At 37.5% G+C, this 22,388-nt stretch overlaps 1 protein-coding gene across 1 annotated transcript in view; it reads right to left on the bottom strand.

The window, feature by feature from the left end:
* The window catches only part of CFTR (CF transmembrane conductance regulator), a 168,865-nt gene that overhangs the window by 28,521 nt on the left and 117,956 nt on the right, over positions 1–22,388 (bottom strand). Inside the window, exons 21-22 of the mRNA XM_058528911.1 lie at positions 21,525–21,625; positions 7,063–7,314 (exon numbers count right to left, since the gene is read on the bottom strand). Of these exons, the coding sequence (XP_058384894.1) occupies positions 7,063–7,314; positions 21,525–21,625 (353 nt within the window). The remainder of the gene's footprint in view (positions 1–7,062; positions 7,315–21,524; positions 21,626–22,388) is intronic.

Genomic DNA, 22,388 nt, shown 5'->3' with positions numbered 1-22,388 from the left:
ATATTTGATATTGAATATGACAATGTATTCAATTATGCATGTTCAAATATACGCTTCTGTATAAGTGAAATGAATGGCAGTAACAATACAAGGGACAAGAGGAAGAAATTGGGAATATTTTCTTTTTTTATAATTTTATTTATTTATTTATTTTCCTCCAAAGCCCCAGTAGATAGTTGTATGTCATAGCTGCACATCCTTCTAGTTGCTGTATGTGGGATGCGGCCTCAGCATGGCCGGACAAGCCGCCTGTCGGTGTGCGCCCAGGATCCGAACCCGGGCTGCCAGCAGCGGAGTGTGCGCACTTAACCGCTAAGCCATGGGGCCGGCCCAGGAATATTTTCTTATAATAACATACTTGCACTACCTGTGAAGCACTATAGTGTTATTTAAAGGTGACCTGAAATAGCTCAAAATATTTCAAACTCTAGGACATCCACAAAAAAAAAAATTTTTTTAAGTATAATTGATATTCTAAGAAAGGAGAGAAAATGGAATCATATAAAATACTCAAAGCCACAACAGGGAGGAAAAGTGTGGAAGACAAAAATAGGAACAAAGAACAAGGACAACAAATAGGAAACAGTGACAAATATAATAGATATGATAGATATTAATTGAACCATATCAACAATCACTTTAATTTTCAATGGTCTAAATTCACCAATTAAAAGACAGACATTGTCAGAGTGGATCAAAAAACAAGACCCAACTATATGTTGTCCACAAGAAACCCACCTTAAATATAAAGACATATAGAGAATAAAAGTTAGGGATGGAGAAAGATATACCATGCTAATACTAATCAAAGAAAGCTAGAGTAGCTAAACAAATTTCACACAGAGCAGACATCAGAGCAAGGAAAATTATCAGGGATAAAGAGGAGCATTACATAATGAAAAAGGAGTCCAGACTCTAAGAAGACATAATAACCCTTAGTGTATGTGCCTAAGAACAGACTGTCAAAATAAATGAGGCAAAAACTGACAGAACTGCAAAGAGAAATCGATGAATCTGCTATTACAGTTGGAGACTTCAATACTCCTCCATCAACAGTGGACAGATCCAGCAGTCAGAAAATCTGCAAGGACATAGTCGAACTCCACAGAACCATCAGTCAATTGGATATAATTGACATCTCTAGACTACTTCATCCAATGACAGCAACATACACCTTCTTCTCAAGCTCACACGGAACATTCACCAAAATAGATCACATTATAGGCCATAAAACACACCTTAACAAGTTTAAAAGAGTAGAAATCATACAATGTATGCTCTCAGACCACAATGGAATTAAATTAAAAATCAATAATAGAAAGATAGCTGGAAAATCCCAAACACTTGGAGATTAAACAACACATGGGTCAAAGAAGAAAACTCAAGAGAAATTAAAAAATATTTCAAACAAATGAAAATATAATTTTTTTAATAATGATTTTTTTAAATAAATTTTTATTTATTTATTTATTTTTTCCCCCCCAAAGCCCCAGTAGATAGTTGTATGTCATAGTTGAACAGCCTTCTAGTTGCTGTATGTGGGACGCGGCCTTAGCATGGCCAGAGAAGCGGTGCGTCAGTGCGCGCCCGGGATCTGAACCCGGGCTGCCAGCAGCGGAGCACGCACACTTAACCGCTAAGGCACGGAGCCGGCCCCTGAAAATATAATTTAACAAAATTTGCAGCATGGAGTGAAAGCAGTACAGAGGGAAAGTTAGAGCATTAAATGCATATATTAGAAAACAAGAAACATATAAAATCATTAATCTAAGCTTCCATCTTAGGAAACTAGAGAAAGAAGAGCAAATTAAATCCAAAGGAAACAAAAGGGAAATAATAAAAATTAGAACACAATTAACTAATTGAATTAAAAAAAGAAAATCGATGAAACCAAAAGCTGGTTCTTTGAAAAGATCAATAGAATTGGTAAGCTTCTAGCCAGGCTAATCAAGAAAATAAGAGAGATGACACAAATTACTAATATCAGAAATGAAAGATGGGACATCACTACATATCCCATGGTTAAGAGGATAATAAAGGAATACTATGAACAACTTTTCTCCCTCTAATTTGATAATCTAGATGAAATGGACCAATTCCTTAAAAGACACAATATCCCAAAAGAAGAATTAGACAATCTGAATAGGCATATATCTTTTAAAGAAATTGAATCAACAATTAATAACCTTCCAAGTGAGAAAGCACCAGGCCCAGATAGATTCACTAGTCAATTCTAGCAAACATTTAAAGTAGAAATTCTACCAATTCTCTACAATCTCTTCCATAAGATGGAAGCAGAGGGAATACTTCCTCATTCTATGAGGGCAGCATTGACATGATACCAAAACCAGTCAGAAACATTACAGACCAATATTTCTCATGAATATAGATCCAAAAATCTTCAATAAAATATTAGCACATTGAGGGCCGGCCTGATGGTGTAGTGGTTGGGTTCGCATGCTCCACTTTGGCAGCCCAGAGTTCACAGGTTCAGATCCCAGGCACAGACCTGCACACCACCTATCAAGCCATGCTGTGGCAGACATCCCACATATAAAGTAGAGGAAGATGGGCACACATCTTAGCCCAGGGCCAATACTCCTCAGCAAAAGGAGGAGAACTGGCAACAGATGTTAGCTCAGGACTAATCTTCCTCACCAAAAAAAATTATATATGTATTAGCAAATTGAATCCAACAATGTATAAAGAGAATTATACACCACAACAAAGTGGGATTTATCCCAGATATGCAAAGTTGGTTCAAAATTTGAAAATCAATTAATCTAATCCATTACAGCAATGGGCTCAATAAGAAAAACCACACGATCATATCAATAGATGCAGAAAGTCACTTGAGAAAATTCAATGCCAATTGCTGATAAAAACTCTCAGGAAACTAGGAATGGAAGGGAACTTTCTCAGCTTGATAAAGATATCTACAAAAACCCTATAGCTAACATCATAATTAGGGGTGAGAAACTCAAAGATTTCTTGCTAAGATCAGGAACAAAGCAAGAATACCCCTTCTCATCACCCCTTTTCCATTATACTGGAAGGCCTAGCTAATGCAATAAGATAAGAAAAGAAAAGGTATACAGATTGGGAAGGGAGAAATAAAACTGTCTTTGTTCACAGATGACATTGTCGCCTGTGTAGAGAATCCAAAAGAACCAAGAGTAAAAATCCTGGAACTAATAAGTGATTATAGCAAAGTTGCAGGATACAAGGTTAATATACAAAAGTTAATTGCTTTCCTACACACCAGCAATCAACAAGTAAAATGTGAAGTTAAAAATACATTACCATTTACCTTACCCTCCCCCAAAGAAATACTTAGGTATAAATCTAAAAATATAAATATGCAAGATCTAGATGAAGAAAACTATAAAACTCTGATAAACAAAATCAAAGAAAAATTAAATAAATGGAGAGACATTCCATGTTCATGGATAGGAAGATTCGATATTGTCAAGATGTTGGTTCTTCCCAATTTGATCTATAGATTCAATGCAATCCGAACCAAAATTCCAGAATGTTATTTTGTGGATCTGACAAACTAAGTCAAAAGTTTATATGGAGATGCAAAATACTCTGAAGAGCCATCACAATATTGAAGGAGAAGAACAAAGTTAGACGACTGACACGCCTTGACTTCTTTGACTTTGGCTTATAGTTGACTTAAAAGATTGAGGCTGTATAATATGAACATCTTCAGTTTCCCAACTCTTTGCTCAATGGTTCTCCTTAACTCCACTGTTCTTTTATTCCTCTTATTTCTTTTCCTTCTGTCTCCAAAAAAAAAAAATAATAATAATACTCCTCTACAGTGCAAAGGCAAATCCCTCCAAACAGCCATCCTCTTAGATATGTATTCTTGCTTTCTCTTTCCCACCATCAACGTTGGTATTCTACATAACTTCTCATTTCAGTACTCACCCATTCCCTAACCCTTTGCAGTTGGACTTTTACCCTCACTACTCTACACCTAATGGCTCCCTTAAATTGGGATTTTCACACTTTGATGGGCATACATTAGCACCACCTGGAGGGTGTGATATAACACAGACCACTGTCCTCACCCTAGAGGTGAGGCTGGGTAAGGCTCAAGAATGTGCATTTCTCACAAGTTCTCAAGTGATGCAGATGATGCTCGTCCAGGGAACCACACTTTGAGAACCACTGAAGATGTTCTCTGAAGATGACCAAAAACCCCATAGTAGCAAAATTGATTAGGATTTTCTGAGTCTTCAACTTCCTTTATTGCTTTGGCTCTCAAGATCCATAATCTCCATCATCTTGCTCCAATCTTGTCCCCCATTGCATTTATACATCCCCCAATCTGACTGAAGCAGTAATTGCTTTCTGTACATGCCTCATGTTATTCCCTCTGTCTACAGCACCCTTCTTTATATACCTTTGCTTGTTCAAATACGCAGTTCAAGTCTCAAAGTCTCATTCCAAAGGCCACTTCCTATGGAAAACCTTCCCTGAAAATCCCAACTCCCAGCCAACTGATATTAACTGTCCCTCCTCTGAATTACCTTAGCATTTTACCTGTATATCTCTTATTCAAGGTTATAACAAGGTTTTTTGGAGACTGAAGCTTATACAATTTGGAGGGGGAGCTCCTTTCAATAATAAAGATTTCAAAATAATAAATACAAAATTAGGTACCTTGGAAGGAGCCCAGGCAAGCGAAGTTCTCTAAGACTTAAGCTTTGTTAGCTTCACAATAAATCTACCTCAGCTCCTACTGGATCTTGCATTTCCCCTTTTACATTGTCATCTTCTGGGACAGATCTCCTTCTCTCTCTCTCTCTCTTTGTGTATCTCTCTCTCTCTTTCTCTTCTTTCTTCTGCTCCTTCTTTTTCTTCTTTTAAGATAAGCAGGTGAAAAAGGACTTTGAAGTCAGACAGACTGACTTCGTAACCCCATATTAACTTGGGGTTAATATGCCTGCTACCTCACTCACTTAACTGAATCAGTTTCTTACATTGTGCACAAAAAGAATAATAATATCTGCCTTTGGAGTTATAATAAGATCAATGTGATAGCAAATAAAAGCCTTTAAATGGTGCTTAGGACATGATAGGCACTCAATAAACATTAGTTTCCCTCACTGAATGGCAAGATCCATACCCTTATGTGAATAGTTTCCAATTTCCTTAAGGCACCTAGAGAGTCCTTGAAAGAATAATTACTGAACACACATGGCCTGTTTTCTATATATATAGGTTCAGAGAAAACGAAATGAAAACATATTGCTTCTTCCTCATTTTACAGCATCTCTGATTACTACTCTCACATCAAGGAAACAACCTACAGAAATAAGGACTCTGCAAATTCTGTCACTCTACTAGGACCTGGTTGAATTTAATTGAGTCGGCAAGTGACTGTCAGTAAAGCAAAGGGATGGGAGGATGTCAGAGGAGGGAAAGCAAATCCTTTACCAAGGCTTTCCACCCTGGTTTATATCAACCTATTTGTTGCTATTGTTTGTAACTTGATGTCAGTGCTTTTGACACCCATGCTGGTAACTCCAAGAATACTCTCACTGCCTATGGCATTCACTGATGTGTAAAGCAAAAAGAGAGTAATTAATTATGCTTTTCCCAATGCAAGGGAGGAGCGAAGGCCAATCATTAATTTTACATAGTTCCAAAGCATAACTTTAACATTTCTCCAAGTTCAATAAAGAAGCAAAAATGTCAAAAATTTCAGAGATTTCATCAGTGCTCTGAGGTAACCCAAATGCTCATGAACAACCTCATTCTAATACTAGGAGCAAATTCTATCTAAAACCTAGTCTTTACATTTATGCACATTTAAAACTGTTTTCTTTCAAAAAAAGAAAAAAAAATCCCGTTCTTGAGCAGAAATAGAATAGGGAGCTAATTTTAGTGGTATGTGAATTTATGTATCTTAACTATAAGATAAAGAGGTGAGTCAAAACTACCAGTGTGCCCTTTTAAGCCATTTAGCACAGTATGCAGGGACGTTTTGTTCATCCTTTTTTTTTTTTTTTAAATAGAACTCTATCCAATGCGTTAAATTATCCAATATTCCTAAACTCATGAGCAAAAGCAAGTGATAATAGTCTATTCCTATGTTAGTGATAGTGACGGTGGTCTAACAAACTTTACTGACTGTTATGTCAATAGTTAAAAAAAAAATCTCTATTTGAAATTAAATCACAAAGAGATAAAATTTTTCAATTCAGTTTTCATAAGAACTGGCTCGCTTGTATTCTATCTCACTAAAAAAACAAAAAACAAAAAACCCCAATCAAAATGACAGAATACTCCTGTGTAGACTTATAGAGCAGCCCAGATTAAGCGATTTGAAGACAATATAAAACCACACTACAGAACATCAAGTATAAGGAAAATGACCATCTTCTTATCCAAGAATCAATTCTAGAATGAGTATATTTAGTACTTTCTATGTGTTCAGCCCAGTGCAGGGATCCATAAGGAATACTTCAAAATAATGTGTGGCTATTTTTGCTTATTAAATAATAAAATTATTGCTTATTAAATAATTCTTGCTTAGAAAATTACTAGGAAAAAATTAAACCATCCATACCTTGAGGAAAATGCTAACTAAACGAACAAACTGAAAAAAGCTAGGAAAAAAAGCACCACTTGTTTGACCGAGTGTGTATTAGGTAAAATTTAAGAAGACATTAAATGGAGTCAGCAACAAAGTATTTCTCTTACCTTAAATGGAAGAGTGTTTTAAGATGCAAAATCTAAAACATGCTATAATTTTGGTTTATTTAATGGCTTCTTTAGTTAGTAACCTAGTAAGCAATTAGATAATTTGCAAATAGAATCACATTAAAATGAACCTATTATATAGATTCAGGACTCTGCAAAGAAAACTTCGTATGAAAAAATAATGACTCCATATAATAATAACTTGAAATGTATGTGTTCAATATTGGTCCTAGTCTACAGTCATAGCGTTACAAATGGATTCTACCAACACATTGCTCTAGGCTACTGAGATTCACTTAACTGAACACAGATTTAACAAAGCAAGCAATGTGTAAATCTCACCCTCTGGCCAGGACTTATTGAGAAGGAAATGTTCTCTAATATAGCATTCCCACCATCTATATATTTTGCTGTTAGGTCTTTGACTGTCATTTGGCCCCCTGAGGGCCAGATGTCATCTTTCTTCACATATTGATTCTCGATAATCATAACTTTCGAGAGCTGGCCATTCTTAGATGGTTTGATTGACTTGGTAGGTTTAGTTTCTTCTGTTGGCATGTCAATAAACTTAAAGACTCGGCTCACAGATCGCATCTGAAATGAAAATAACAAGATTTTATTTTTGTTTTTTTAAGAGCTGCAGGCAATGTCATAATTAGTTTGATGTCTCCTAAAAAATAACTTGTAAGATGTGACGCTAGCTAGTCGTCATTTGGTTATTTGTCAGAAGGTTTTTCAATGAACTAACAGGAAATAATTGGATATAATTAAAAGCTGAACCAGAGAAAGTTAACCAGGATTTATACAAATGGGCTCTGTATAGACCTGTTTATTTTTGTGATCACTTAATTCTCAGTTATGCAAGCCACACATAAATAGCCAAACTATACTCAAGGGAACAGATGATGTCAAGAGGAAAATTTTTTTCTACTATGAGCAGCACTGTACAATGTCATACAGCTGGTGTATTATAATAAAATGTTCCACACCTCAAACTACTATGGAAGATTCTCTCCTTTCTCTTGAACTGCCTTAATAACTATCCAAAACCCAAATGTCAGCTGGGTGGTAAGTGGACTCTTGATGCTTAGAAAATTTTGAATAACTTCACAATAATCTTCAAATAAATTTAAGTCATTGGCTTATATCTGTAGTTAAATAATTTTAATCATATAATAATAATTTATAATTTTATAATAATTGAATCATTTTAATCTAAATTAGTTTAAGGTCAATTTCCACTGCTGAGCAAAATGTGACTTCATATAAGGATTGTATTTGAAATTAAATATGCAACTGCTTTATTAACCTATTCATGTAACATTTAGTAAAGTATATCTTTAATGTACACAGAAATAAAAGAGCTCAACTATTTTTTAAAGGTGTTTAGTTAAATTCTTTAACAAGAATATATTTCTCTGAATAATTATGATTTATTAGAACTTGGAATATGATTTTAAAAATAGGCTGGTATATAATAAATACCCAATAAATATTTGAAAAATTAATAAATGAATAAAGGATTGAATATGTGAATGATTAAATATATATGAATAAACAAATGAATAAGAAGAAAGAGTTGAAGACTTTGAATTCATTCAATTTCCATTTTTAAAAGGTATCATCCGGGGCCGGCCCGGTGGCGCAAGTGGTTAAGTGCACACGCTCTGCTGCGCCAGCCCAGGGTTTGCCAGTTCAACCCAGGGCGCGCACTGACGCACTGCTTGGCAAGCTGTGCTGTGGCGGCGTCCCATATAAAGTGGAGGAAGATGGGCATGGATGTTAGCCCAGGGCCAGCCTTCCTTAGCAAAACGAGGAGGATTGGCAGATGTTAGCTCAGGGCTGATCTTCCTCACAAAAAAAAAAAAAAAAAGATATCATCCTTGATCCTGTGGTTCAGCCCTTTCCAGGTGTTAACAGCCTACTGGACAGAAATGTACTGCTTTTTTTTTTTTTAATTTAATTTATTTATTTTTTTCCCCCAAAGCCCCAGTAGATAGTTGTATGTCATAGATGCACATCCTTCTAGTTGCTGTATGTGGGACACGGCCTCAGCATGGCCAGAGAAGTGGTACATTGGTGCAGGGCCGGGATTTGAACCCGGGTTGCCAGTAGCGGAGCGTGCACACTTAACCGCTACGCCACGGGGCCGGCCCCTTTTTTTTTTTTTTTAATTCCTGTTGGTTTTTTTTTTTTTAATTTTATTTATTTATTTTTTTCCCCCAAAGCCCCAGTAGATAGTTGTATGTCATAGATGCACATCCTTCTAGTTGCTGTATGTGGGACGCAGCCTCAGCATGGCCAGACAAGCAGTGCGTCGGTGCGCGCCCGGGATCCGAACCTGGGCCGCCAGCAGCGGAGCGCGCGCACTTAACCACTAAGCCATGGGGCCAGCCCAGAAATGTACTGCTTTTTGTGTCTTAAAAGTAATTGTTGGGGGCCAGCCCGGTGGCATACTGCTTAAGTTCGCGAGCTCTGCTTCTGGCAGCCTGGGGTTCGCAGGTTCGGATCCCGGGCACGGAACAATGCACCGCTCATCAAGCCACGCTGTGGCAGGCATCCCACATAAACTAGAGGAAGATGGGCATGGATGTTAGCCTAGGGCCAATCTTCCTCAGCAAAAAAGAGGAGAATTGACAACAGGTGTTAGCTCAGGGCTAGTCTTCCTCACACACACAAAAAAGTAATTGTTGATTCTGGGTTCATTCAGTCAAGAATTTAACCTTTTCCTTTACAATGTTAACTTATTATCATCTTATTTATAGTTTAAGCTTAGATTATTAGAAATCATTCTTTTTACAAAAACACAAGGGTGGGGAGAAATGCATTTGGGGCATTTCTATTTCTATTTTTCATTACTAAAAGGTGAAATGGGAAGAACTCTTCATCTTTAGTATGGGAGAGGAATCAGAGTTTAGATATTGATCCTCACTGGAACACTATAAGCTCCATCTTAGCAAATCCAGTTGTATTGCCTTTTTTCACATGCCACTGATCAAGCCTGCTGTTTGGGAAGTTCTTTCCTCTATCTAGTAGTTTTGTGCTTCGATTTCCTTAATCTTGAAAATATCTTCGAATTATCTTCAATAATTATTCAAGATTTAAGAAGAGAATCCTTTTAAGCCAAACCCACTGTTAATGGAAGTAAAAAGTATCCAAACCCACATCCATCATAAATAACTCTAGAGGAAGTAAAAGGCTACTGCGCCTACATTTAATATTTTAAATTCCAAATTATGGATGATTTTCAGGGGTTGTTAAATCCTTATTCAGTTATTTTTTATTAACTTTGAGTTAAAGTATACTCCTGCATTTCACTGTCATTAATTTTCATGGAGAGCCGCTAGTCTATATAATGTCTGGAAGATAAATTAGAATTGTAACTATCACTGAGATGGAACTGCCCGAGAAAAACCTCAAATGCATTTAAAACGTCTTATTGTATTCCTGCATAAGAATAACATCACTCTCTTGAAATGATTGAAATAAATGTAGAAGTGTAGCTTAACTTTATAAAATAAAGTTGAGACTATTGACATTTCTATATGTCAAAGCTGTGAAGAGTGCTAACCTAGTCTTTGTTAAGTGCTTTAGGGTGTCAAGAAAGACACTGTATAACAAAAATCCTTCATAGATTAATATTTCCACACAATCAATAAAACATTTAAATATTGCTATCTAAACTACTCAAAATTATATGTAGTGTTATCAGAAAATAAGGACATTCAAAACCACTATTTTGGCAGCTCTGAAATGTAGTATACAATTTTTTTGGTGAAGATTTGAGTTTGAGCACTGCAAATTACATTCTCCATTAGTGAGGCTCACCACTGAGGGTGAATCCCGAACTTCTAAGGTCAGATGTGGTAAATGGAATGTACATATCAAATTTAGAAAATGAAAATTTCAACTCATTATCTTTCTTACAGTCTAGTTGTTTAAAGTGACCCCAGACAGGCTATTACAGTTACCCACAGCATGGTCAAATTGGCCTGACCGAGAACAAGTTTATCTTAACAATGGGCACTCATCCACAGCATATGAGCAGACATTCACTCAGTTCAATGGGTTAGAACATTTTCTTTTTTTTTTTTTGGCTAGAACATTTTTCTGACGGTAAGACAAAGAAAAGGTGGCTAGTGCAGACACTTGCATTATCTGCATTATGGTCAGTTTGCAGCCACTGAAATGCCACTACTAAATAGATGATGTGGCCAGATAATATTATGAATTACTAATTCATTGTACCTCACAGGCCTTCCAATTTGCACATTCTACCTCCACTGCCTCTTGAAGGAGACACCACAACAGAACCAGAGCACAGAAAATCAAGTCTGGTCTTTCAAGTTTCAAAAACTGGCGTTCGGAGTCAGAGGTTAATAGTTTGAAAATTTTGAATCAGATGAATGTTGGCTTTAAGCTTCAAAAGCCAAAACTTGAAAGACTCAAAGCACAGTGTTTACACAAAAATGGTAGCCATGGATGAACTTCTGATGGATGAGAAACAACTCCTCTCCTCACCCCACAGTCTGAGTCATAAATGAGGGTAACAAGAGGGTGTGGATACCAGTTTCTCTTAAAAGGGGTCTTGCCTTGCAACCCGAACTCTAGTTCTATCCTCAAGTAGATTTGGGGGTTTTTAGAACACAGGTGGCCTGTGCCTCAATTCCAAGGTGGAGCCCAGGAAAGAGGCAAGTCTTAGAGAAGCTTCCAGTGCCTGGCATGGCATGGGAGCAGTAGAGTAGAAACAGTTGCTGGGCATGTCTAGACACAGATAACCTGATGTAGCTTCAGATTTCCCTGTATTTCCAGAGCAGTGCAGAAGGAAAGCCAAATAATTCCAATCCTTTGATCCCTGAGAGATGAGCTGAGAGAGAGCTATGAAGGGGGAGCTCACAGTCAGGACCAGAAGGACAAAAACTCAATCTACCTGAACTGTACACCTCTAGGTCAGATAAGAACATCAATGCCTCAGAGACAGTGAGCATAGACAAGTGACAACCCGAGGCCAGATGCTCCCTCTCCCCAGTGTCTTGGCATTCTGGAAACTCCACTCTGGAAATACAGGGAAACTCCACCCAGAACTTAGATTCATTTCCAGCAAGAGCTCTGAATTTGCTGAGATTATTTCTTCCACTCAGTGGAACTCATGTTCAAATAGAAAATAAATTCGACTATAGCAAAAGCAAAGTCATAGTTCTTGTACACTCGATTTCATAACCAAAGATTCATAGCTCTGACCAGGGATGGATCCAGGTTTTGTGGAACCTAAAGCCGAAGTAATGTGGGGGACCCTTCTTAAGAAAAAGAATCAAAATTCTACATATATAATTAAGTATAGGGCCTTTGAAGGGGTCCACGCAAGCAAGAGGACCCGTAGCTTATGTTTCATGGGCTTCATGTTAACCCACCATGCCTATTTTTACAGTAACCTTATTCAAAGCACTCCTTTCTGTATCCTCCCCAACTAGTGCTTAGTGTCGTGCAGTTCCTTAATAAATCACTGTGAATAATGAATAAATTTATTGTTCTACCTCATATGTACAAAGCAGTGTCTGTGCAGGGAGAATAACAGTGCTGAGTATCTCAGCAGGTAATCCAGGCTGCAATTGTACCCCTCAGCTTCTCAGCCTGAAAATATATGTTGCTATTTGGATTAGAAGGAAGTTGCAACATATCAAACTATTTTTAGTCACATCTATTTGCTTTCCTTGAGCTTTTTCACCTAACAATCCTTTCTCTATTTTAGAATGTCTACCAAACATTTTCAGGGGATATGTAAAAATTTCTGTGCCATTGTCCAGCTGTCAGGATGGAACTGGATGGAAATTCAGATTTGGCAATTATCAGTGTAACTGTAGAGACTAGTAAACTCCTTAACCTTAAGCTGCTGCTTCCTGTGCATAGAAAAGGGTTGCCCAAGTAAGAATGAGGGGCCAGCTCTGTCTGGCCAGCACTGACAGGAAAGTCTCATTGTAGTCATCACCAGCTTAGGTGGGAGCACTTGTCTCAGATTTTGAGAGGTAAATGATGAGACTCGGGCACTGAGACACCGAATGTACTCTTTATGTGAAGAGGAAAACTTGATATAATTTGTATAAACTTCTATAAAGTTGGAGTTTAGCCAAAATGAGGTAGGATTTTTGCTTGAGAATAACCAGCTTTAAATTTTTGGTTTCATTAATTAAATTTATTATGATCCAAGTATTCTCCTGAGTCAATCTTTAAAGCTGAATCTCTGATGGGGCTAGCCCTGTGGCTGAGTGGTTAAAGTTCTGCACGCTCCGCTTTGGCAGCCTGGGTTCGCAGGTTCAGATCCTGGGCACAGACCTACACAACTCATCAAGCCGTGTTGTGGTGGTGACCCACATACAAAATAGAGGAAGACTGGCACAGATGTTAGCTCAGGGCTAATCGTCCTCAAAAAACACCCTGAATCTCTTTATCTTTATAATAATGTCTAAATTACTAATCTAAGCATCAGGAGAACAGTCTTTCGGGAGTGTGATGGTCTTAACAAAAAGACAGCTTCACAGCCTCAATTCAACCTTACTTTATAAGGGATGTGTTTAGTAAAAAAGAAAATGATTCCTGATTTTCCTTTTCAGTTTCGTTGCCAAAGAGGGAGAGGAAGACTTAAAGATCTTTTCTTGAGTGAGTCAGGAAGCCAGGTTCCTCTCCCTCACAAAACTATTTACTCTATTTCTTTTTATTCTTTTGGTTGTTTAGAAACCAGAGCACCCAAATTATGCATTAACACCCAAACTACATGTCATAATACCCCCAAAGCCATGATAATAGAAAATATATTTCATAAGCCTGAGATCTGGCTGGCAACAGTGTAAAGAGACTTCATAACTGGTTGTTACTGGAAGATTGTAGGAAATAAATGTTAAGAGAATCATCTGGAAAACTGACATGACGTGAAAAACATCACACACTTTACAAGAGAAATTTTCAACATGTGAAGTACATAAAAGGGAGATTCAAGTGTTTAAATTATAGATCCTTCCTGGTAGACCCAAACTAAATGCTTGTCAGAACTTGCTAACACAGACCTGAAACCCAAGGCCATGTTAGAGCATTAGCATAATCTTTAGGCCATGCACATAGACTTAAGAGATAATGGTTATCATGCAAACAGACTCTGCTCAAAACATATTCTTGGAACTCTGGTCTATCTTTCTACATCTATTACTTATGCTCCTAGAGCATGTAAAAAGTCAGTCAAGTACCGTATTGCTATAAATTATTAACAGCATAAATGAATTACTTACAGTATACTATAAACTCTAACCCTTTGTAAATTATTATAGCTTGCTATCTACACAAATTGTTTACATACCGTAACTTGTCACAAATTGTGGCAAATCAACGTCACTTTTTCTGACTGCAAGAAGTAATAGAGAAAGTGTTCTTGACATAAGACAAAGAAAATCCTTACAACTAATGACAAAAGACTTATCCTAAATAAACGCGGAGGTATGAAATATGTTGGTGACTATTTTCAACAAAAGGCTTTAGTAATCATAGTACTAAGTGTGCCAACAGGCAAAGGAAGACTCTCAAATTTATCCTTCTATGTGAAAGGTCTGACATCACTCATTGAATCTAGTACTCAAACTTGAACAAACTGACACTCTGTCTGGTGTTATTATTTTTTAAAAGCATATGACAGGCTATCAGCAAGTGCTTGGTGAATGCAATTGGGTCTATGTGGTATCTATTAAAAATATTTCCAAGGAAATCTCAAGAAGAGGAGTCTAAAACAACAAATCAAAATATTTTCTCAAGGTTTTTACTATTTTAATGAGATTTTCTCTAAGCATCTTACTTTTGAAATATTGTGGCTTCCCTAAATGTACTGTCATTAAACATCATCCTTTATAGGTCTTGTAGAGATTTATATATGTAATTGGTTTATAGATGGGCAAAAATGATTTGTTGATGGTCCATCAATTCCAAAGTAAATTCTCTCCCACAGACCGGCAGGTCAGTAAAACTACTGCTCAATGGCCAAATCCAGCCACACTTATTTGTTTACATTTGCTTTGCCCTACAAAGGCTGAGTTGAATAGTTGCCCTAAAGACCATATAGCCTGCAAAGCTGAAAATGTTACTATCTGACTCTTCGGAGAAAAAGTTTGCTGACCCCCTGCCATGACTCACAGAAAATTAGAGCTAAAATGAATCTTAGAGGTCATTTAATCCAGTGATTCACAAGTCTGGATACAGATTAGGATCACCTGGAATGCTTTTAAAAATATAGACATCATGGGGCCGGCCCGGTGGCGCAAGCGGTTAAGTGCGCGCGCTCCGCTGCGGCGGCCTGGGGTTCGCTGGTTCGGATCCCGGGCGCGCACCGACGCACTGCTTGGCAGGCCATGCTGTGGCGGCGTCCCATATAAAGTGGAGGAAGATGGGCACAGATGTTAGCCCAGGGCCGTCTTCCTCAGCAAAAAAAAAAAAAGAGGAGGATTGGCGGATGTTAGCACAGGGCTGATCTCCTCACAAAAAAAAAAAAAAAAAAAAAAAAAAAAAAAAAAAATATAGACATCATGCCCAGTCACCCTGTTCCTGACCAAGAGAACTGATTTAATTGGTCTGAGAGGACCCTGAGTAATTTATATTTTTATAAAGATTCTTCATGTGCTGCCAGGTTGAGAATCTCTGATGTAATCCATCCCTTCTTGGTACAAATGAGAAAATCTAAACCCAGGAAGTTAAAGTGACAGGCATAAAGCTCAAAAAACTTTCCAACATTCCACTTGTCTATTAGGGTTCTCATAAGCCTCTCCTACTAATTCAAGACTCAAGAACTTCTTAATGGCACTTTCTTTCTCTTTGTTGGTTCTACTAACACACTAGTTCAGACTTCTTTGATCAGCTCTGACAACTGCAGTGGCAAATAATGTAATCATTGACTTTAGCATTTAGGGAGAGTGGCAGATATGTGTGATTCCTGTGAGCATCTGGAACAATGCCTGCATACATGCCGGTCAAGAGTCAAAATCTTTCAGGGGCCGGCCCCGTGGCTTAGCGGTTAAGTGCGCGCTCTCCACTGCTGGCGGCCCGGGTTCAGATCCCGGGCGCGCACCAACGCACCGCTTCTCCGGCCATGCTGAGGCTGCGTCCCACATACAGCAACTAGCAGGATGTGCAACTATGACATACAACTATCTACTGGGGCTTTGGGGGAAAAAAAAAAAAGGAGGAGGATTGGCAATAGGTGTTAGCTCAGGGCTGATCTTCCTCACAAAATAAATAAATAAATAGGGGCCAGCCCGGTGGCGCAAGCGGCTAAGTGCGCGCGCTCCGCTGCGGCGGCCCGGGGTTCGCTGGTTCGGATCCTGGGCGCCCACCGACGCACTGCTTGGTAAGCCATGCTGTGGCGGCGTCCCATATAAAGTGGAGGAAGATAGGCACCGATGTTAGCCCAGGGCCGTCTTCCTCAGCAAAAAAGGAGGAGGATTGGCGGATGTTAGCTCAGGGCTGATCTCCTCACACAAAAAAAATAAATAAATAAATAAAACTGTTAAACAAAAAAAAAGGAGTCAAAATCTTTCATATCGGAAGGGTTCAGAAGAGAGAATGTCAGAGCTGATAGGAACCTTAAAAAATTTCTAAGCAAACTGTTTCATTTTACAAACGAGAAAAGTGAAGTCCTCAAGGGGGTTATGACTTGGCTAAGGCCACACAACCTCTTGGTGGTAAGGCCAGAGTGGAATGCAGAATGGAAAGCCACTCTGCAAGATGGAAAGAGAAAGGTGGGATGGAAAGAAGTCTTGGGGCAGAGGTCATGGGTGGAAAATATTCCACAAAAACTCATGAGAACAGGAAAACAAAGACATGATCAAGAGACCATTAAAAGGAGGCAAAAAAAAATCAGAGAAATGAATCCTCCCCTCAGATTTTTATAGCAGAAACTACTTTCAATACAGGAGAATTAGGCATCAGGAGAAATGAAGAAAAGCCAAGTTCCCCTTTTCTCCTCCCATCAGGTTTCTTGTTGGTCATTGTACAAGCAGTCACTTGATCTTTACTGGAACTCAAAATAAACACGGGCAATAAAAGGACAAAGGAGAAACACAAGGAGTTTCTATTGACAGAAAACTCTTCTCAGATTGCATCAATCCTGCAAGAACTTTCTGGAGCCTCATTAACTGGAATCTAAATGTGAGCCCTGCAGATGCAGTCTTCCCTGCTCATCCCAGGGGCTTCCTTCGTCTTGTGTTATTAGGTACACACAGTACAAAAGTGATGGTTTATCTGCTGCTGCAGTTGGAGATTTAAGGAAGCAGGTAATATTTACACACTCAGATCTTTTAGTTGTGTTCACTCTGTGGTACACAGCCCTAAAAAGATAGGAATTATCAACTGCCTCATTCTAACAATGAGATTATGAGTGTGGGCAATTTAATCAGTCACACCAAATGGCTTGATATCGCTACGTCTGAAACATCATCTTTGCACCCTTTAGCTCTTATTTATTTATTCAATCTTCATTCATTCATGGAGGTAGATCTAGGTATGCATTGCCTATTTAAGATACGTAATGCTTATGCAGTTAAGAATAGGAGAAAGAGAAGCTTTATGGTGCTAAAAATGGCAGGCATCTTGTGAATCCAAAGAAAATAAATCAGTACACAGCTTCTTTAATGAAGAATGCAAAAAATTTAAGATAATGGCTTTAGTAATAACAACTATAATCCATATAGTACTTGAGGTATGGAGTTAAAAGGAACTAACACTTCTCTTTTCATCCCATCTACAGAATGGTATGAGATATACAATTGAAATGAATAGAGAGACATATACACAATTCATGTTAAAATGAAGAATGAATTAGAAATAACAGTTTTTAAAACATTGTCATATCAATTGAAATAACTGGAAATCCCCTAACGGGGGTTCCTAGGGGGAACTATTATCAAAGTAGACTCTATGATAATTTTATTATTTTTTAAATTTCTGGGGTGATTCACAACCTATTAAACTGAATATTGTTCATAAGGTGACAATGTTCAGGTGATTTTTTTTCTGACCTGCTATATAAAGCTAGACAAATTAGTAGGTAGAATAGAAGCTTTGTTCCTTTTTAATGTTCTCTTAATACCCCATGTGTATTTTGAGGAGATTCTGGACAAGAACTTATGCCCTAAAATGTCAAGTCTACTGGAAGACATTCCATCACTGTGTTTTATGAACACATGGAGGTGTCCAGTTGGTAGTTGGATATATGTTTAGAAAGCAGGGGAGTAGTCTAAACTACAGATATGAATGTGTGATTCACTGAGGGATGGAAGCATGGAGTTTAACAACAGCTAGAGAGAATGTAGACAGAAGAGGGCTGGAATATAGCTAATGCTTAGAGATCTGTAAGAAGAGGAGGAGCCAGCAAAGAGGACTAAGGTGGAACCAGAAAGGTGACATGAAAACCAGGTGGGAGTGGCATCACGGAAGTGAGAGAAGAAGGTATCGCAAAAAGAAGGATGTGTCCATGGCATAAATATCACTGAGAGGTTGAGGGAGAGAGGGACATTGGTGCTGGCAAGATATTGGTCATGAGTCATGGAAATGAAATGAAGTAGGTTGTGGAAAGAATGAGGAGGAGGAAATGGAGACAGGCACTCTTTCAAGACGTTTTTCTATAAAAAAGCCAAAGAAATGGGGTATTAACTGGAGATCCAGGGAAGGTAGTTTTATGCTAGGGAGAAATGTCCCATAATGAGGGAGAAAGGTCCCAGAGAGAGGGGTTAACTGCAGATTACTGGCCTTTATATAGGAGTAAAGACACAGAGGGAAGGTGAAGCATATGAGTAGAGGTGCAGTAGTGTGGTGCAACTGGTGAAGAGAAATGAGGGAATTCTTTCTGGTTGCATCTATTTTTTTCTATGAAGTATGTAGCAGGATCATTGGCTGAGAGTGCAGGGGGTGGAATTATTGGAGCACCCGAGAAGACACAAGAAGGTGGGAAAGAACTATCTTAGAGAATAAAGAATTTATTCAGAAAATGTAATAAAAGGGTTATTGGTCAGTTTGAATGCCGATATTTGAGATATGAGTCAGTCATAAATACAAAGCAACTTGAGGTAGTGATGAGGAAGTGTTATCATCCAAATATTACCTTTACTGGTTGAAAGCTAATGAAAGCTATGCACCTGGGTGTAAGCAATGGATGAGCGGTAAAAGAAAAATCATTGCCATTTTTACAACTTCACAGTTCTGTTAATGTTTGACTCTGTGCAAAATTAGGCCAGGTGAGTAAATGAAATATTCTTTCCAAGTCTAAAGATTTTTTTTCTGAGTAGCCCTGCACTGAAAAACTAAAAGTGTGTGTCAAACAAAACACCCTCTTATTTTAAACTCGGATCTAAATTCAGTTAACAATTCAGTAAAGTAAAATGAGAACACATTGAATTTTTACTTTAGAGATCACAAGCACCTTTAGTGTTAACAACATATAAATGTGAAATTTGAGGGCATAGTTATCTCCTCTCCTGGTCTCAACAGATGCCAGGTGAAAATAAAGAGATTACTGTATAACTTTAGCAACTGCATGGGTGAAAGCAGTGTGATGGGAATTAATAACCAGATAAATGGCCACGAAGGCCCAGGAAAGACCACTTGTGCTATCTGGCAGGGAAATGAAAACTAACATGATCACTTTGATATTCAAACAAAAGAACATGACTTTTTAAAATGAGATCAAACACAAATATTGATACTTTTCATAGACTGTATTATAACATAACAGTTCTTTGCAAGGATCTTTTTATACCAAGATGAAAGACACAATGTCAAAGCACAGGTCACAAAGCCCAGGATGCCCACATGAAAAACTAGAGAAGTAAAACTACCTTAAAGAAACTTTAATGGAGATTGGACATGCAGAAGAGAAAATGCACCAAACAAAGGTTTTGACATCAATGTGTAGAGGCTGTTACGTAAACAGTAAAATTAAATTAACATGTCAAAGAGAAAGGAATTATGCATATACAAGGTGAAGAGATGTTTTTAGATCAAGAAAGAGACGAAGTACATGAGGATTTTAATTGTAAAGTCAAAATTGTAGTAAGTGTGAACCAAGAATTAAATAAATGCAAGCACAATATTTATTTACTGTTCTCCTGCTATTTTCTGACAGAAACATTTGTAAGTAGGTACATTTATGAGACTCAACCCCAAAAGCATAAGAGCTAAGTGAGGAGATGAATGGAGTCACTAAAACTCTATTTGAGTTTGAGCTGGTCAAACTCAGAAAGCAATGTTAAAGGAAAAGAGAGAATGTACTATACTACTATAAATCATGTTAAGGTTAAATTACGTTTCGATGAATTATTAAAATGCTTTGATTAAATAAAATATTAAGACACATGGGCAACAGGGCATTAAAAGTTTTCGTTTTTTCCTAGAGATATTTTTTATAATGATATGTGTTCTGACAAAAATTGATTATATAAATTTTACAACTGAATGAAAGTGGGCATTTTGAGAACACGTGAACTGTCTCAGAATGGCAAAAGAATTTAAGCAAAAAGTGTGAAAATAGTGTTATACAGTCTTTTCAACTTGGGTTTCTAGACTCTCCACAAATGCCATAGTGGATGACTGATTTTAAATACAGTACTCCAGATAGACTAATAGAAGTTTATGATGAAGCTATCCAGACCAACTATACAGTCTGATTGAAAATTATGTATCTGTTTTTTTAAATAAAAGTGGGACGTCTGCCTTGCTTCCTTGTATCTCTCACTCTTGCTGCCATGGGATTTGAGCCCCTGAAACAGTGTGAGCTCATATGTATTACTGCAGGTTCTGCATTCTGGTGAACCAAGAGAAGAAAAACAACAAAACCAAAATGTGGTCTCTGTACACACCGATAAAGTACACAAATGTGTGGCAATAGTGGTCAAGCAAAAAGCGAGGAAGGCAATGATAAACACTCTAGAAATGAGAAAGGAGCTATCACTAAAGACTGGAAATTTAAAAAATAAGAAAAAAATACTGTGAGAAATGTAAGGCTGATAGATTTGAAAAACCAAGATAGGGAATGATTTCTTAAACAAGATACCAAAAACACAGAACATAAAGGAAAAGATTAATAAATTTAACCTCATTAAACTTAAAAGCTTATTTTCATCAAAAGACACTATAAGCCAAGCCACTGATTGGACGACCACGTTTTAAATGTGCAGAACTGACAATTGATCCACAATTTACAAACTTCTACAAACCAATTAAGAAAAACCCAGATAACTTGAAAAATGGCCAATCAACATGAACAAGCAATTAAAAGAAGAGGAAACAAAAATGGCCAATAAAAATGTATTAAGCTGCCCTGTCTCCTTAGTAGTCACCTCACATCCATCAGATTGCCAAAATTAAAAAGTCTGACAATATCAACTGTTGCTGAAGCTATGGACCTACGAGAATTCTTATACTCTCTTTATGGGAGTATAAATTGATACAAAGGATTTCAGAGCAATTTGGCACCACCTAGTAAAGCTGAATATGGGTGAATTCTATGACCCAGCAATGCCACTCTTGGGTATCTGTCCTAGAAAAATCCTGGGCAAGGAGACTGTGCAATAATGTTCACTGCAACACTAGAGCTTGACTGGGGCTACCTATGCGGAGGAAAGAAGAGATATGGGTTTAATGAGAGATACATAGTTGCCTTCAATTTAACCATAATGTTTTCTTTCTTAAACTGGATGTTGGGTATATGGTTGTCCCTTATGTTATTAACTATACTTTTTGGTTTGCCTGAGTTTTTTCATAAAAGTTAAAAAAAAACTTACCAAGCTATCCACATCTATGCTGGAGTTTACAGCCCACTGCAATGTACTCATGATATTCATGGCTAAAGTTAGAATAATACCAACTGTTCCTTCTCCTTCACCTATAAGTGGAAAAAAAAGATATAAACAAACTTTACGTTATTTCTCTTTTCTGTGAACCACTTTATTTATACCTCTCCCAGGGCATACATTATATTAAAGTTACATTTCAATTTTGTGCCGATTTTAACCATCTGTCCTCTCAGTTCACCACAGCCTCTACCACTAGTAATAATGCCTGGCATATAGTAAGTATTCAACCAATGCTTTAAACCAAAGAGTGACTGAATATTAGGAAAAGAATTGCCCTTTTTAAAAATGCTTCAGATATTGAAGGGGCTGTTGGTATTGAGTAAACACCATGTTTATCTCTTCTACTATTGCTCTGTAGGTAATAATACCTTCAAAGACTACAATGGACAATGGCAAAAAAGTCCAGTGTCCGGATGAATTCCTCTACAAAGAAGTCAAAAGCGGGAGAAAGGTGCGTCTGAGCAGCATCTAGAAGATGCTTAGATGCGCTTCCACACATTTTTGCTTCCACTATTCCTCTAACGGAAGACAAACCATAGACAGCAGGTATGTGCCTTTAGTACTAAATCACTTATTCTAAATAGGTAAGATTTATCCAGGGTCCCAATATCTTACTCATTCTGAAGGTTAAGATGAGAGTAAGATAAAATTTTAATAACAATAACAATAATAAATAATATAAGATATGGGTATTTACTCTGGACAGGCACTATACTAAGTGTTTTGCACAAATTAGCACATTTAATAGTCACCACAAATCTATGGGATAGGTACTATTATTATGTCTATTTA

The sequence above is a fragment of the Diceros bicornis genome, chromosome 3 (assembly GCF_020826845.1).
Source record: "Diceros bicornis minor isolate mBicDic1 chromosome 3, mDicBic1.mat.cur, whole genome shotgun sequence".
Classification (NCBI taxonomy): domain Eukaryota; kingdom Metazoa; phylum Chordata; class Mammalia; order Perissodactyla; family Rhinocerotidae; genus Diceros; species Diceros bicornis.
The sequence above is the reverse complement of the archived record's forward strand: the minus strand, read 5'-3'. Positions and strand labels throughout refer to the sequence as shown.